The sequence below is a fragment of the Cuculus canorus genome, chromosome 9 (genome assembly GCF_017976375.1).
Source record: "Cuculus canorus isolate bCucCan1 chromosome 9, bCucCan1.pri, whole genome shotgun sequence".
In the NCBI taxonomy this organism is placed as follows: domain Eukaryota; kingdom Metazoa; phylum Chordata; class Aves; order Cuculiformes; family Cuculidae; genus Cuculus; species Cuculus canorus.
Window position 1 is genome coordinate 8,699,152 of NC_071409.1, and position 14,128 is coordinate 8,713,279.

General features: G+C 42.0%; 1 protein-coding gene across 2 annotated transcripts in view; it reads right to left on the reverse strand.

Annotated features, from left to right (window-relative positions):
- Nucleotides 1-503: 503 nt before the first annotated feature.
- PID1 (phosphotyrosine interaction domain containing 1) overlaps nucleotides 504-14,128 on the reverse strand; it is an 87,433-nt gene continuing 73,808 nt past the window's right edge. The window contains exon 2 of one of the 2 annotated variants that reach the window (XM_054074978.1): nucleotides 504-2,431. In XM_054074978.1, the coding sequence (XP_053930953.1) occupies nucleotides 1,955-2,431 (477 nt within the window). In that variant the 3' untranslated portion in view covers nucleotides 504-1,954. The remainder of the gene's footprint in view (nucleotides 2,432-14,128) is intronic. The other variant, XM_054074977.1, reaches the window with a different exon arrangement.

The following is a 14,128-nucleotide window of genomic DNA, read 5'->3' on the forward strand; positions in this document are numbered from 1 at the left end:
GCAAAAATTCAGAGATAAACAGTTCTAGAAGCCTCCAGCCTGTTGTTTTATTCCCATTCCCACTATCCAACGTTGCACCTGAGCCTCCCTGTGATTTCTGTGATCTGTAATATCGCTCCTATTCAGCAGAGCTCATTTCAGCTGTCCAGGTGTGCGTGGGGGAATGTCTCTGCCATCTCCAGCAAAGCAGAAATTATAAATCATGTCTGTCCACATAGAGCAAAGCATATATATATAAAAAAAACCCACCCTCATAGCAATAACTTACCTCAACTATTTAGAAGAAAATCATTTTAAACTATTAAAGGTGATTGCCCTGGAGACAGATGTAATGCTAAATAGAAAAAACAATAATAAACATTTTCATTCCACTAAACCAACCGACCACGGAACCCACACACATGAAACAAAACTACAGAGTTTGCATTGGAAAGACTGCTTAAAACTCCCAAGCTTTAACTCAAACATTATTTTTTTTATTAAAGTATGAATGCATTTACGCTGGAGAATCATTTACATACACTGTAAAGCAACAAGCATGTTTCCAAGAGGTGTGGGCCCTCCTCAACAAGTCTCCATGATCAGTCTACATGCTTTAATACGGGACTCACACAAATTCTCACATACAAACACACAGACCCACAAAACACAGACATCGAGTTATCTGCTTCAATTAGCTTTATTTTAAGGCTTCTGTAAGGTGCCCTAGTGCCCCTAACATTACCATAATTACAAACAAAATTGTATAAAGGAGCAGCTTTACTTGCAAAGTATTGATCTGCTCTCGGCCTTAAAAAACATCAAGTGAAACAAATTTTTCCTTTTATTTGAGTTTTATTAAACATCTGCATTTAAGAAAGACATGACTGTATATCTGCGAACAAGGGGATATATGGGAATCTTTAACATGAGCTTCTCAATCAGAACAGATGTTCAAAACTGACTCCTAAAGGACCATTTCCTTTCATCTTTATAGAAACACAGCCCTGGCTGTGCCACGAGGCAGTACCGGCTCCATCCCACCAGGGTTACTCAACCAGCAACGAGGAGACTGGTAACACAGAGATGAAGCTACCATGCTTACGTCACTTCAGACCTGAGGTTGACGAGAAGTCACAGTTCAAACACTGACAGACTCAAGCATCCCTCAACTCTTACCAGCGGGCCCCCTCCTGCAAAGCACATCATGGTTGGAAAATGCACAGACAGTGGTGCTGGCTCACTGTACCCCTAAGCCACGGTGAGTGGGTTTTGCCCACTTTTTTTTGGTATCCTGCAGTATATAGCCTGAAACTGCAGCTACTGGTGCTGGGTGAAAGGTGTGGCAGCAGTATATTAAGAAAATAGGTACAATGAATAAAATAAAGGATAGCATATGATATAATGTGTACATACAAGCATCTTTTGATTTTTAATCTGTGAAATGTGAATTAACTGCAGAATGCCAGGCCATTAGTCTAAGAGGCTATGTTTGGCTGCCTTAGCCTACACACGGTCAAAGGATTTTTGTGATGCATCACGGCGAAACATTCTTCGGGAACCATTAGGGCTTTCCAGGTCTACTTGCTCTTGTGCATCAGCATCAGCCTCCAGCTAGAAATGCCAGAGAAGCAAGTAATAAAATCGCCTGACCAGTCTTATAAGACAAACAGGAATGAATCTACTTCATGGTATGCACCTGAACTACAGGCAAGAAAAAGACAGTGATAGGTGGGTGAGAGAGATAGGGGAGGGAGCTTTTTTCTCACTTTTATAACAGCAGCAGAATTCAATGTAATGTAATTACTTTTATGATGCATATCTGTAGGTACTGAATTGCTCTTTTGATTAAAAAAGCTGGTCAGTCAAGTGTTTGGCAGTCTTTTCATTCCCCAGTTTCAATCGGTGCTTATTCATCTATCAGCTCTTATTCCCTAGGCCATTTCTGCCTTTGCTGAAGCGTGAATGAGTCCAGTCAGCCATCGTCAGACTCAAATTCATGAGACATTTCCTCCGACGAGCTGTTCCTGTGGATCCGGCCATCGCTTTTCATGCTGTGAAAAGTCTTCTTGAAGGCCTCCATCATGGCATGGGCCAGCTTCTTGGCCTCCAGCTTGCTCTCACACTCTACAGCATGGCAGTCCATCTGGTAGGACAAGTCATCATTGATCTCCCTGTAGACCCAAGCAAAGATGTTTGGACTGACGTTGTGGTCAGCAGTGCAGTAGGCTATACGTGCTACCTGAAAGGTATCCATGTGGACTGTCGCCTCGCCTTTGAGGTCCAGATGATGCAACCAGACTTGGAAAGGGCGAATTTCCAGAAGGGCATTGGCTGGGTAAATATCCTCCCTGGCAAGCGTGTGCTTCTTCCATAATTCAATGACTGGTTTCTCTGTGCAGCCTGACAAAAATTGCATCCCTGTTGTGGAAACCTTACCCAAGTATGTAACCTGCAAAGAAGAATAAAGATAGATGAAACACAGACAGTAGACTCCAACATTGCTTTCTGCCAGCCCAGGGAACTTTCCTGTGCCTGGAATATAAAAGCAACCCCCTCCCAAAGTGCCCAATTTCCCCAACATCTTCAGTAAAATGGTTTTCAAATTGCTTTCCACACATTTGTGTTTTTTTCAAACTCAGATGTTAAAAATGTTCATTTTTTTAATTTCAAGGGATTTCACTCTCTTCAGCCGCCCAGCATTAAAGTCGAACACTGCACCTCTAAGTTCCCATTAGCAAGTCTAAGCGCCAGTGGAGCATGACCCAGGTAGCTGTGATACTGACCACTTCTCTTTTTTTCTCTATTCAGTTTATTTATTCGTATCATATTTCAAACATTAATATTAATATTAGGGAGGCTGAGACATTCGCAGTGTGATAATGCAAGGCTGCAGGAGGACATAAAAGTATGATCACGGCAGAAGATTTTAAACTGTTTGAATAGTTTTTGTTCCAAAATGATCCTGGTTTTCCACTACTTCTGCTGTTTGTATTAAGCAAGGATTAGCTCAAAGGTATTCAAAACTCTATCTTAGAGCAGGGCTGAGACATCTATTACATCAACTTAAGAAAATATGCTGGCTGAAAAAAAGTAATAATAAATCTACCTTAGTTTAACCATATAATCTCTGTGCTTTTCTGTCTAGCTCTTATGAGTAAATATCCTGTTATCCAATCTGTACAGGGAAGCAAGGTATCTTTAGTGCCCTTACTGTATTTTGTTCACCAAAAATCAAATTCGCTGAGAGGTCCATACCAAAATTCTGTATTAAATCTGTGGAAAAACATTCCCCTAAGTCAGTGCAGCTGCTAAGGAGGTTTTCTTCCACTTACAGCTAAATGGATTATTTTATCCGGGAAAAGAGGCTTTCTCTAAAAAAGACAGATCAACACTGCATAAATACAATTATGTCTATTATTCTATTTATTGCTGTTGTGAGAATGGTGCATTAAAGAACAAAATATGAAAGCAAAATTGTTTCTAATTTGTCTCCTGCAGCAGTAATTGCTTGAGACAGAAAATTGTGCTTCTTGCTTGACATCTTATAACCTCGTCTACATTCTACTCAAGGCGTTTGGAGAAAAAAGTAATCACATACATTTTCCAAACAAACTTCTTCAAAATTCTGTATTAAACACACAGTACCAGCTATTTTTACTTTGTATATGCTTTAAGAAATGAAAAGAAAAAATATGGGATTTCCACATTTAAACACATTTAAAAAAAAATCACACCCGAAAGGAAGACAGGATTGGCATCCCAGGCAAACAAAATTTTCCACAAGAAAAATATTTTGCTGCAAGCTTCATAGGTTTTGTAAAACTCAGAGACGTAAATTAAGCCATAATTAAGGAAAAAGCTTACAAAATGTTATTGGAAGTCCGTGTGACTTAATCATGCCTGCCAAAAAAGCGATTTCATAACACTTACATTTCAAATTGGGAAGTTTCATTCTTTCCCTATAAATATTCATACTTAGGACTGGGGAATATGTTAAATTTTATAAAGCTTTATGGGTTTTGGAACAGTGCAAAACACAACAGCGAAACAGTTAACAAGGCAAGACCTACCAGTGTTCTGCTTTATCGTATTTCATTAGTGATGAGGATTGACTACGCTAAAGTACTGTAGAATAACTTAAAAGAAAGCCTCAGAACTGATAGTGCCAACTAAAAGACATACAAACAGCATATGCAAGACCAAAGAGGAATGTATCTGCAACATACTGGGGGGTATTTCAACATATAGCTACAGTCATATTCCTTTGAAAAGATCGAGAACAATGTACCAATTTGCATATTCAATATGTTCTCCAAAGGTTCACTCAGGACGATTTCATACTCACAAGCCAGCTAACAAAAGACTAACACACACTGGAAATGAACTGTGCGTTTGGGGTTAGATTCAAAGCCCATCGCAGTAATAGAAGTCCTTCACTGACTTCAAAGAGATTTGCACAAAGCCTTTAAACCCCGAGGACTAGAGAATTAGCCTCTTGCTCATGCACTTTGTCACTGCCAAAATACAGTTTGGATCCCCGGCTGCAGGAGAGATGCTGCCACTGTTGCAGTATTTAGCCCCCCCGGCCGCTGTTCAGAGAAGACTGGTATCACTCGAAGCACGCAGAGCCAAGCAGCTCTCGTTAGTGCAGAGCCCAAATCCACAGTAAATGAAGGGACTTCTTTCATTACAGGTTTGTCTGCAAGAGGAAGCTGTTGACTGCCGCAACGGTGTGAGGAGTAGGGGACGAGAGGAAAGCAAAGGCAGCTACATCCCGATAGTAAGTATTATTAGGGGTCTTCCCAGGCAGTTAGTGCTGCTCAGTTTGGTGCAGCAAATCTGCCTCCAGCACACAGCACATCAGCTTCTCAGCACAGACAACTCCCAAGCGATGCTCCAGATACCTGTGGCAGCTGAGGAGCAAGACCAAAGCGGGTTGTCACACGGGAGTATAAATTGAGTTTAATGTTCTCTCTGTTCCTTCCCTGCCACTAACTGCAAGCCCCTGTTGGCCATCAATCCATGCACGGCCTGCCCGAGTGTGAAGTTACCAAAAAATAATGTGTTTCCTTACAAATAAAGTATTTGTATTTCACAAAGAAAAGCAGTGAATTACTCTGAAAGCAGACAAAGCAAAAATAACTAATAAGAAGGATGAGATGATGGCTTGTTTACTGAAACGGGATGTAATGGTCTGATTTACTGTCCCAGTTCTGTCACAGTATGACTGTGTAGGAACCTTTAGAAAGTTGCTTCCTTTAACAACACTTTGCATCTCCATTACATAAATTTCATTTTCCTTTGAGGATACATTCATAAATATTTATAAAGTGCTTAGACATTACAACAAGGAGTTGACAGGAGAGAAAATAAAAAACCCCTCTGCTTTAGAGGCTCTCCTGTACCATGCCTTGCACAGAAACACCAACACCTACTAATATTGTTATTTTTTGTTCCTTTTCAAACAAATGATCAGTTTTTCCCTAGTTGAGATACAGGCATTATCAAAGTTCTTAGTGAAGACAGATTGCTTCATAGTCCCCTGCTAAATACAAAATAGGAATAAAGGGGCAGGTAAAAGACCTGAATATTTGACACAAAAAAAAAGGCAGCATCTTGTTCGGAACAAAGTTGTCTACATGATTAAATATTATCCACATATTACCCATTACACATTAATCCATAGGAAGCTGGCCAGCTTAATATCTTATATATTAACATTTGCATGATCTCAGGGACAGTACCAGCATGAACTAAAACCAGCAAAAGGTTGATCTATAGGGCACCTCTCCCTGAGCTCTCAGCTACAAGGTTATTCCACAAGCAGTGCTCCCTGCATTTTGGTTCTTGCCTCATCCGATCTCACAACACATCCACCTTTATTTAAATGCCCAGAAACTGCTGACCACACACACATAATCCCAGTAAAACTATTATAGTACAACAACATCTTCCTTTCAGATTTCCAAGTTTGCCAATCAAAAATAAAAGAACAGATTATTCTTTCCATTATCAGATGGAGAACAAAATGATTTTGAGGCAAAAATTCCCAGTGGTGGTCTTTTTCATTAAAACTGATGGTGTCTCATCAGTGTGAAGCCAGCAGGAAAATAAAGTCATCCTTAATACTCATTAAGTACCAGATATGATGAGCACAGAAAGATATTATTATTATTATTATTATTATTATTATTACAGGTACAGACACATCCTGAGGAAGTGCCTGAACAGAATCAACTGCCTAGCTTTACTAACTAGATAGCAGTCCTTGTCAAGGACTAGCAATAGCCACAGCTCAGGCTGAAAGTAATTTCTGTGATAATACAGCTCCAACCACCAGCCAGAGTTCACCAGCACTGAATGATGCTTTTCTTTCCTCCGAAACACTGGGCAGAGGTCACTTGGCAGCAAACATCAGTCCAGGAAAATGATTTATTTGTGATAGTATAGCATGTCCTATAGCAAGTGTCATCCTATACAAGAACAAGGCCAGCAGCTGCATTCTAGCCTCAGCACAAGGCAGAGTAGCCACAGAATCGTTCTAACGTATAAATTACGATCACACTGTTGCAGGCTTTGCTTGTTTTGGACACTGCATTTTAAGTAAGTAAAGGAATGGAAAAGTCAACTCAATGCCACTGTGTTAACTCTACGCATTAAAGGCATTTCATACCATATCTTCTTCCAGGAGTAGGAATACATTTCTTTACAGCACTTTCAGTCCCCTATTTTGTGTGTTCCATCTTTCCCATGGACTTCTGCAAGATACACTTGCAACAACTTCTTGTGCATATTAGAGATCATACGCATTCTTTCCAGTCTGTCTACGGCAAACTGGCATTTTCCATCTGATCCTCCACTCCCTGGCAAGCCACTGTCACCCAGCATGACATAAAATACACTGCTGGTTTCAGTACTTCTGTGCTTTCAAACATTCAAACCATTAGCAAAAGCCAAGATGCTTCGAAGACCTCCTTATTTCACCCTAGAGAGTTGCCAACACCAGTGTCAGTATCTGACAAAACTGTCCTCAACGGAAAAATGCTGAGCCTTTGCCCTCTCATAACACAGCTACAGCCAGCTGACATGTAGAGATGTCTCATGTTAAAGAACAGGAAAATTAATCAATGTCATCTTTCATGCACTGTTCTGAGTATTTTGACATTGTTGTTTTCAGCCCCTTCAGTCCAGTAACGTACAGTGAAAATATCTTCCAACAACAAGGCTCAAGAGCCTACCAGCTTTGAAAGAAGCAATATAGAAGTGAAGATATCTATGGTAGCTGCTAGTACAGCACAATTTGTCAGAAGTAATAAAGGGTTTTACTTTCCATATTGATTTATTTTCCTTGACCTCACATTGTTTACTTGCAGCTCATATAAGACAAAGAACAGCTTAGCTCCTGCATATGTGGATCTGACTTCAGATCTGACTTCCCTATGGACCATAAGTCCATACTGCTCCTAACTCATAAGCCTCAATTGGGCACAACTTAGGTGGCACAAATTCTTCTTCTTCCTGTTTCCTATCCCAAATCCATAGACTATCTTTGTTCCAAGAAGGGCAGATGCTCTCTTGGCACAGGAGTCTGGCATGGGAACACACATGGGTCTCTGGACTCTCTGGCTATTCAAGACCATGATCAAAAGAGCACACGGAAAAAAACACTACTTAGTTATTTCTTTAGCATAAATATTTCTTCCACAGTGGATAATGACGGTCTTTGTCAACAATATTAGCAAAGAAAATGAAAAAAATTAAACACGTAGAGCACCAAACTTGAGCCAGCAGGCATTTACTCTCCATACCTGCAGCCATCAGAGGATGCTCTAGAGAATCTTGAATCTTATAGCTGTTTCTTTTGCTGTATTTTAGAATAAATGTTCTTTTAGCTTCAAATTGGATCTAGCTGCAGCTGGTTATGTGATTTGAGACAGTAAGATATTCCTCACTTAAAGGTGAGGCAAGCAAAGGTAATGAGACATTTTCTTCCTGAAATCAGAAGAATTTCTCCTGTGGCAACTTCAGAGAGTGTAGGAATGAAAAATGGATTGGAAAGGTCTGTGTCAGGATGCACAGGTATAGATCCTCCCGTCAACAAGTAAACCGTCATCTTGTCCCAGCCAAGAAAGAAGAACCAGCCTAAAGACTGAGTAAACTCATAGAAGTATTTAGAAAGATTACAGGGGAGACGTGAAGAAAGGAGCAGTCAAAAACAGCTTTGGAAGGATGCATGCATGTCTTGTTATGAGTTATCACTGTAACACAGATAAACACATAGATGCTATTCACGTTAGCAATACAAAAGCACAGGCAGCACAAGAAAGCCTAAGCTTCACCCAGCCTGCATGCAAGTATCGTCAGGTCAGAACAAAGCCAGTTCAATCTGCATATCATTACCAGGTCTAGAAAACACTGTGAGAAGCTGTCACTCAGAAGATCTGCGCTTGGACCTCCCTGTGCCAGGCAGACACAGCAGCCAGTCACAGCACCCAACACTGGGCTTGGTGACGTGTAGAGCTATGTGGACGCAGCTCCGTACCCTCCAAAAGGCATCAGAAGATTGCATTAGATATGGCAATGGTGGATTCCAAACATGACCTATTTTAGTTCAGAGACAAAAACAAATTATATATCGGAAAAAAATAAGATTAAAAGGACATATTTGCCCACAGCCACTGCCACCTGGAATGCCTTCCCTTCACACAGCAGGTTACCCTCCTATCCCTCACAAAGGGCGGGTGGCAAAGCTTTGGAGGGACTCCCTGACAAGAGCCCTGGGCAGACTGGTAGGACCCACCAGGGCGTCTGCTGGTCCCGCAGGGCGAGAAGACGCAGCGCAGCATTTGTAAAGCTGGCCAGGAGACAAGGCGGCTGGCAGAGAGTTGCACAAAACCCATGGCGCCTTCCACACTGGGCAGCCAGGGAGGGTCAAGGCTCACTGGAGAACAGCACAGCTTTGAGCTCTGAAACTGGATTTTTTTCATCCCCAGTGGAGCTGGAATATGAGCTGGACAGACCTGCAGTGGGCTGCCCAGCAGCTCAGTCAGTCGCAGCACATCTTTCATCTCAGTAAAAGCAAATTTACCTGTAGAATCATTTATAATGTCTTTAATTAACACATCCAGCTGCTAGCACAGAGAGAGTGGTCCGTGTTAGCCAGGGTGCCCAGCTCACCACACCACCGCAGCAGCTTGGCTATCCTCACCCTCAGGCAAATGATTCTGCTTCAGGCTGGTGGCTTTGGGATTTAGAGCCAAAAACTGCTTTTTGGCTCCAGAGGAAAAACAAAAATATCCTAGACATTCCACTGGATCACTGAACAAATACCATGAACTCCATTCAAGCAACATTTGCTTAAGACCCCACAAACTCACTTAGTTAAGGAAAAAGGCTGCACAGTTTCCTTCTGCCTGTCACTGCTTCCTCATCCACACTGCCCACCATCCAGCCAAAGCCTTTGCAGCACAAACACGAGGGTCTTTGTGGGAACTGCAGGGCTCTTCAGCACACAGAAATATGTGAACAACTGTTTTATTTTGGAGAAGAAATTGAGAGGGAGAACAGACTGACCTGGGCAACCATTTAATGGAAAATAACCACTGACTCCGATGGCTGCCCTTCAGTTTAGGAGGGTGGGAAAAAGAGACCAGTAGTTAGTCTGATTTATTCCAAGGAATCAAAAAGTAGCTCCAGAAAAAGCTGAGAGTTTCAGCAGCTTTTTATGATTAAAGCCAACAGCCAGCATCTGACTGCTTTAGTGGGAACAAAGTTGAACACAAGTCATAAAACAATGCTAAAATTCCCCCTTGAAAACAAAAATAATAAACAAACCCAGCAAGAAATGCATTCAACTCTTTACATCTTCAGAACTCCTTTAGAAAAACAACTGCTGGGCAGCTGCTGCTCCTTCCCTCCGTCCATTCGTCCGTCCATACCCACAGCCGTGCTCGCAGCAGCCCTTCGCAGGTGCCTTTATTTTGCCATGTGTTTCCCAGCTGCGATGATGCAGCAGATCCTGTCTCAGCTCAGTTCCAGGAAGGGTTCAATGCACAAGTAAGGTATAAAGTGATAGCACGGGGCAGCCACTCTAGGTATAACTCAGCTCACCAACTAAATCCCTTTAAAGGACACAAGAGTAGTCATTATTTTTAACCCATCATTATTCCTGTGTTACAGCCTCTGTGCTTTCAGGCAGCTGTAAGCAAGTGAAGAAGAAAGAGCTCGGGCACTGTGAATATGCCTTTTCTTCAAAAATGCTCATCTCCAATACAAAGAAAAACATAGTGACAGTCCGACTCTTGCGTCTGAGCTGGCCCAGGAAAGCCCTTCAACATGGCAACAGGCAGACAGATGAGTTACCACGGGCCAGGATGGGTGTCCCAAGGCTCAGTCCTGCCTCTGTCAGAGCAGGATCTCAGGCGTGGGGCTTTTCTAACCGAGGGCAGCGCTCACTACAAAGGACCTCTAATTCCTCAGCCACTGTGGCTCCGGAGAAAGTGGACATTGGATGTCAATTATGAGGCACATCTCTAAGATCCTGTCTCAACTCTGAGTGAGACACCCAAGAGCACACAGACATCCCAGAGCCCCTCTTCCCAGGCAAACAAAACCCCAGTCCTCCCATTGACAGTGCTCGGGATGCGGAGGAGGGTACATCAGCTTCTGCTGAACGCCCCCAGGAGTGGAGCCCTCCTTACCCCACGCAAACAGCCCCATCACCAACACCAACCAACACCGCCGGGGAAAAGAGAGGAGAAAAAAAAACATTAACATTTGGGAAGATTTAGTAAATAAGCGTACTGGAAGATAAAAGATTTTCCCTTGATGGCTTAATTTGTAAGTTCTAAGAAGAACAAAAGCAATCAAGAAAAAGCCTACTGGCTCCACAGGCCAAATAGCCAGTGCAGCATGAAAAAGGCTGCAAGCAGAGCTCTCCTTTGGAAACAAAACCCTGAGAAACGCAACAGTCTGAGCTTTTTACCTTTTGTTACATCAGGCTGCTGCTCAACATGCCTCTTTATAAACTACTGTTCTCAGACCTAAGAGCATCTAACTTACATCCAGCAAACAGAAGTCTTATTAGCAAAATGGTTAACCAGGCCCAAACACAGCTTTAGCAAGAGCCAGGTCTGCTCTCTGCAACCTCCTGCTAGCAACAAATGGATCACCTCTTGCATTTCATTTTCCACTGGAAAGGAAACTCTTTTTGTGGTTTGGCTTGCAGGGATGAGCCTGAAATGAAATCAAGAGAACTGGCAAACTGCAACTAGCTTGAGTCTTCATGTGAGTAGAAAGTTTACACGCTGCACTATTTAAAGTTCAAGAAATCAATTTAATTCCAGCAGCAATTTTAATACGTAGTACAAGACATAACTGAATGAACAAATACATCGATCGTACCCAGCCTCAGCAGGGCTGCTGGGCACCCTACCGTATAAGCTGATGATTACTCTTTTTCCCAAATATTTTCTCTATGTTGCTATTTAGATCACTTTCCTCCTTTTCTCCTTTCACTGCCTCACATAATTTCCTTCCTCTGTGTCCAGTTACCACTGGTATGAAATTAATTCTTGGATATACCGGTTCATTTCCCATTGTCCTTCAGGAGTCCTCCCAGGGTGAAAGGAGATGTTGGAGACAGCCCAGGAAGTGAGAAGAAAACCAACTTGCACTGCAGTCAGTAACTGTAATTATTTGGACTTTCCTTCACACAAAAGTCCTTCCAAAACCTCTCTGCTGCTACCTCAAAACTTTCACATTGAGAACGTCCCTTCTGGCAGCAGAAAGTGGTATAAGTTTGTATAATCATGATCTCCTCCCAAAAGGACATCTACCTTCACATTTATGTTCAAAGTACACAAAAACTTTTTTCCTACACTTACATGACGTTGAAACTGAGCATGGAAATCTGAGTAAGCAACTCATGTTTTGGAAAGCTTTTTGGTCCTGTGCTCCTCGCAGCTATTGTCTCATAGCAGAGGGAAGGAGCCCAGGGATACAAGGGGAGAGCAGTCTTTTTGCTGTTACTTTGCTCCCCTTCCTTTCCAAACCACAGAAAGCTCACTTTGGCACCAGCCCTACAAAAACTTCTCCAATTGTTTGTAATGAAGCATACAAAAGGCAAGTATGGGAATGGCTATAGAACTTAAGCCACCGTTTGCACTGAGGCATGTGCATTTTACATATCCTCCAACACTTTGGACACAGCAGAACTCCCAGAAAACCATGGAGAGTGTATATTTCTCAGAAACTTTTAGGGCTAAGATATCTGCCCTCAGGGTTCCCTTCTCTCTGAGCATTCCCCACAAGATCCTTATATTTCTCCTTTATTTCTTCCTTTGAAAAGAACATGCCAAGCAGTAAAATTGAACAAAGCCCACGTTACTAAGATGTTCAGTTCTGGAGATCAAACATCTCAACTGCACTTGCTTCCTGGTACAACCTGACACCACCTGAAATTAAGAGCAAAAGGGAAGGGAGCCAGCTTCAGGGACCACTGAAGATGGCTACAAATAGTGTTTGTATTTCAATAGCAGCGTCAGGCCTACATCGCAGGAAGAGAAAAAAAATACTGCCAACTAAACCATTTCAGTTCTTCCTCCCTAAGTGTCCCAAGACCAGTAACATTCATTCAGAAAAACCCCAAAAATTATTAAACAAACCACACACAGGACAGATTCCCAGAAATGGCAACACTCACTGCTTCTGCTATCCACCACACACTGCAAATGAAATTAATTCCCTGAAGAGAACAGGGGAGCACAGAAATATCACCCCCATATATATTTAACTATACTTGCATCCGCCAAGTCTCCTATTAAGGTACTCAGACATTAGTTTTACATCTCCTTCATGGATCACTATGTCAAATGAGTTCCTTGACTTAGAAAAGCCCTCAGAGATTTGTTCCAAACTCACCAGCTTCAGCATCTCAAGGAAAAGTTTTATTCAACGTCTGGAGAAGAAGAAATACAGTGTCTACACTGGGACAGAGCTCTTACACCGAATGAAAAACAGACCTTTTATATTTCAACTTAATGAAAAGCACTAAATGCATTATTGAGAAGAAAATATAATTAAACAACACTTTTTCTTGCTAAATGAGCCCTTCATCAATAAATATGCCTAATTTATCATTTTTGTTCGTTTGTTCGTGTTATCAAATTCTGGATCAGGGCTGTGGCAACAGAGGCTCTGCATAGATAGAAAGAATACAATATCACTGCCTGTAAGGTCTGTAAGACTACGTTAAAGTTTAACCAGAAATTTCCCAACAACAATGCAACAGTATGTTAGCAGACTAAACAAAAGATTCTTAAATAGCCACTCTGTCCCATAGAGTATAATGATGGAAGATAACGGTGCCACACAGTTTTTAATTCAATCCCACAGCCACAGTTCACAGTGCTTCCAAAGTCCTGTTTTCACAATGGATTTCATGCTTGCCCGTGCCTTTAATACAGTTATTTTCTATTTGGACAATGTTCCAACCAGCACAGAAATATCTCAAAATGGTCCTTAGCCACTGTGAGCATCCAGTGAATCGGGTTTTCATGCAGGCTACCTGGGCTCCAGAGAGGTTCACTTCCTGGGAATTTCTCTGGCCAGAGAGAGGTGTTTTACAGTGACACAACGGGAATCTCCATAATTTTCTGGCTAATTTAATCATAGCTAATTTAATCACCTGTGAATCTCTCCAAAAACAGCTACACTGCCTCCAACCCATCCTCTTGGCACATATTTCAGCTCAAAGGCAATAAGCGTGTGTAGGAGCCAGAAAGCACAGTTCTTAACCATCTGGAACAAAAATCAAGCAGTGGAGACTTCCAGGGTGTAAATTTCAGCCGAGATGAAAGGAAAGAACAAGCCTTGGTGTGGAGAGACTGGAAGGTGGCTCTCCAAAGCAGAGGACTGTCTGGAGAAAAGAAGAGGAGGAGAGCAAAGGTCCTCTTCTCTGGGGACAGCTCTACTTATCACTGCTGCAATTTAGATCATCTATTATAGCAGCTTGTCCCTCGTACAATCCAGATGGCTGCAGGTCAGACCCAATCTATTCACATCAGTTGCACAGCAATACTCCGAGGAGCTCCTTTCATATCCACAGTTCATCTCTCCGGTATTACAGAGGTCATGGCTTTTACAA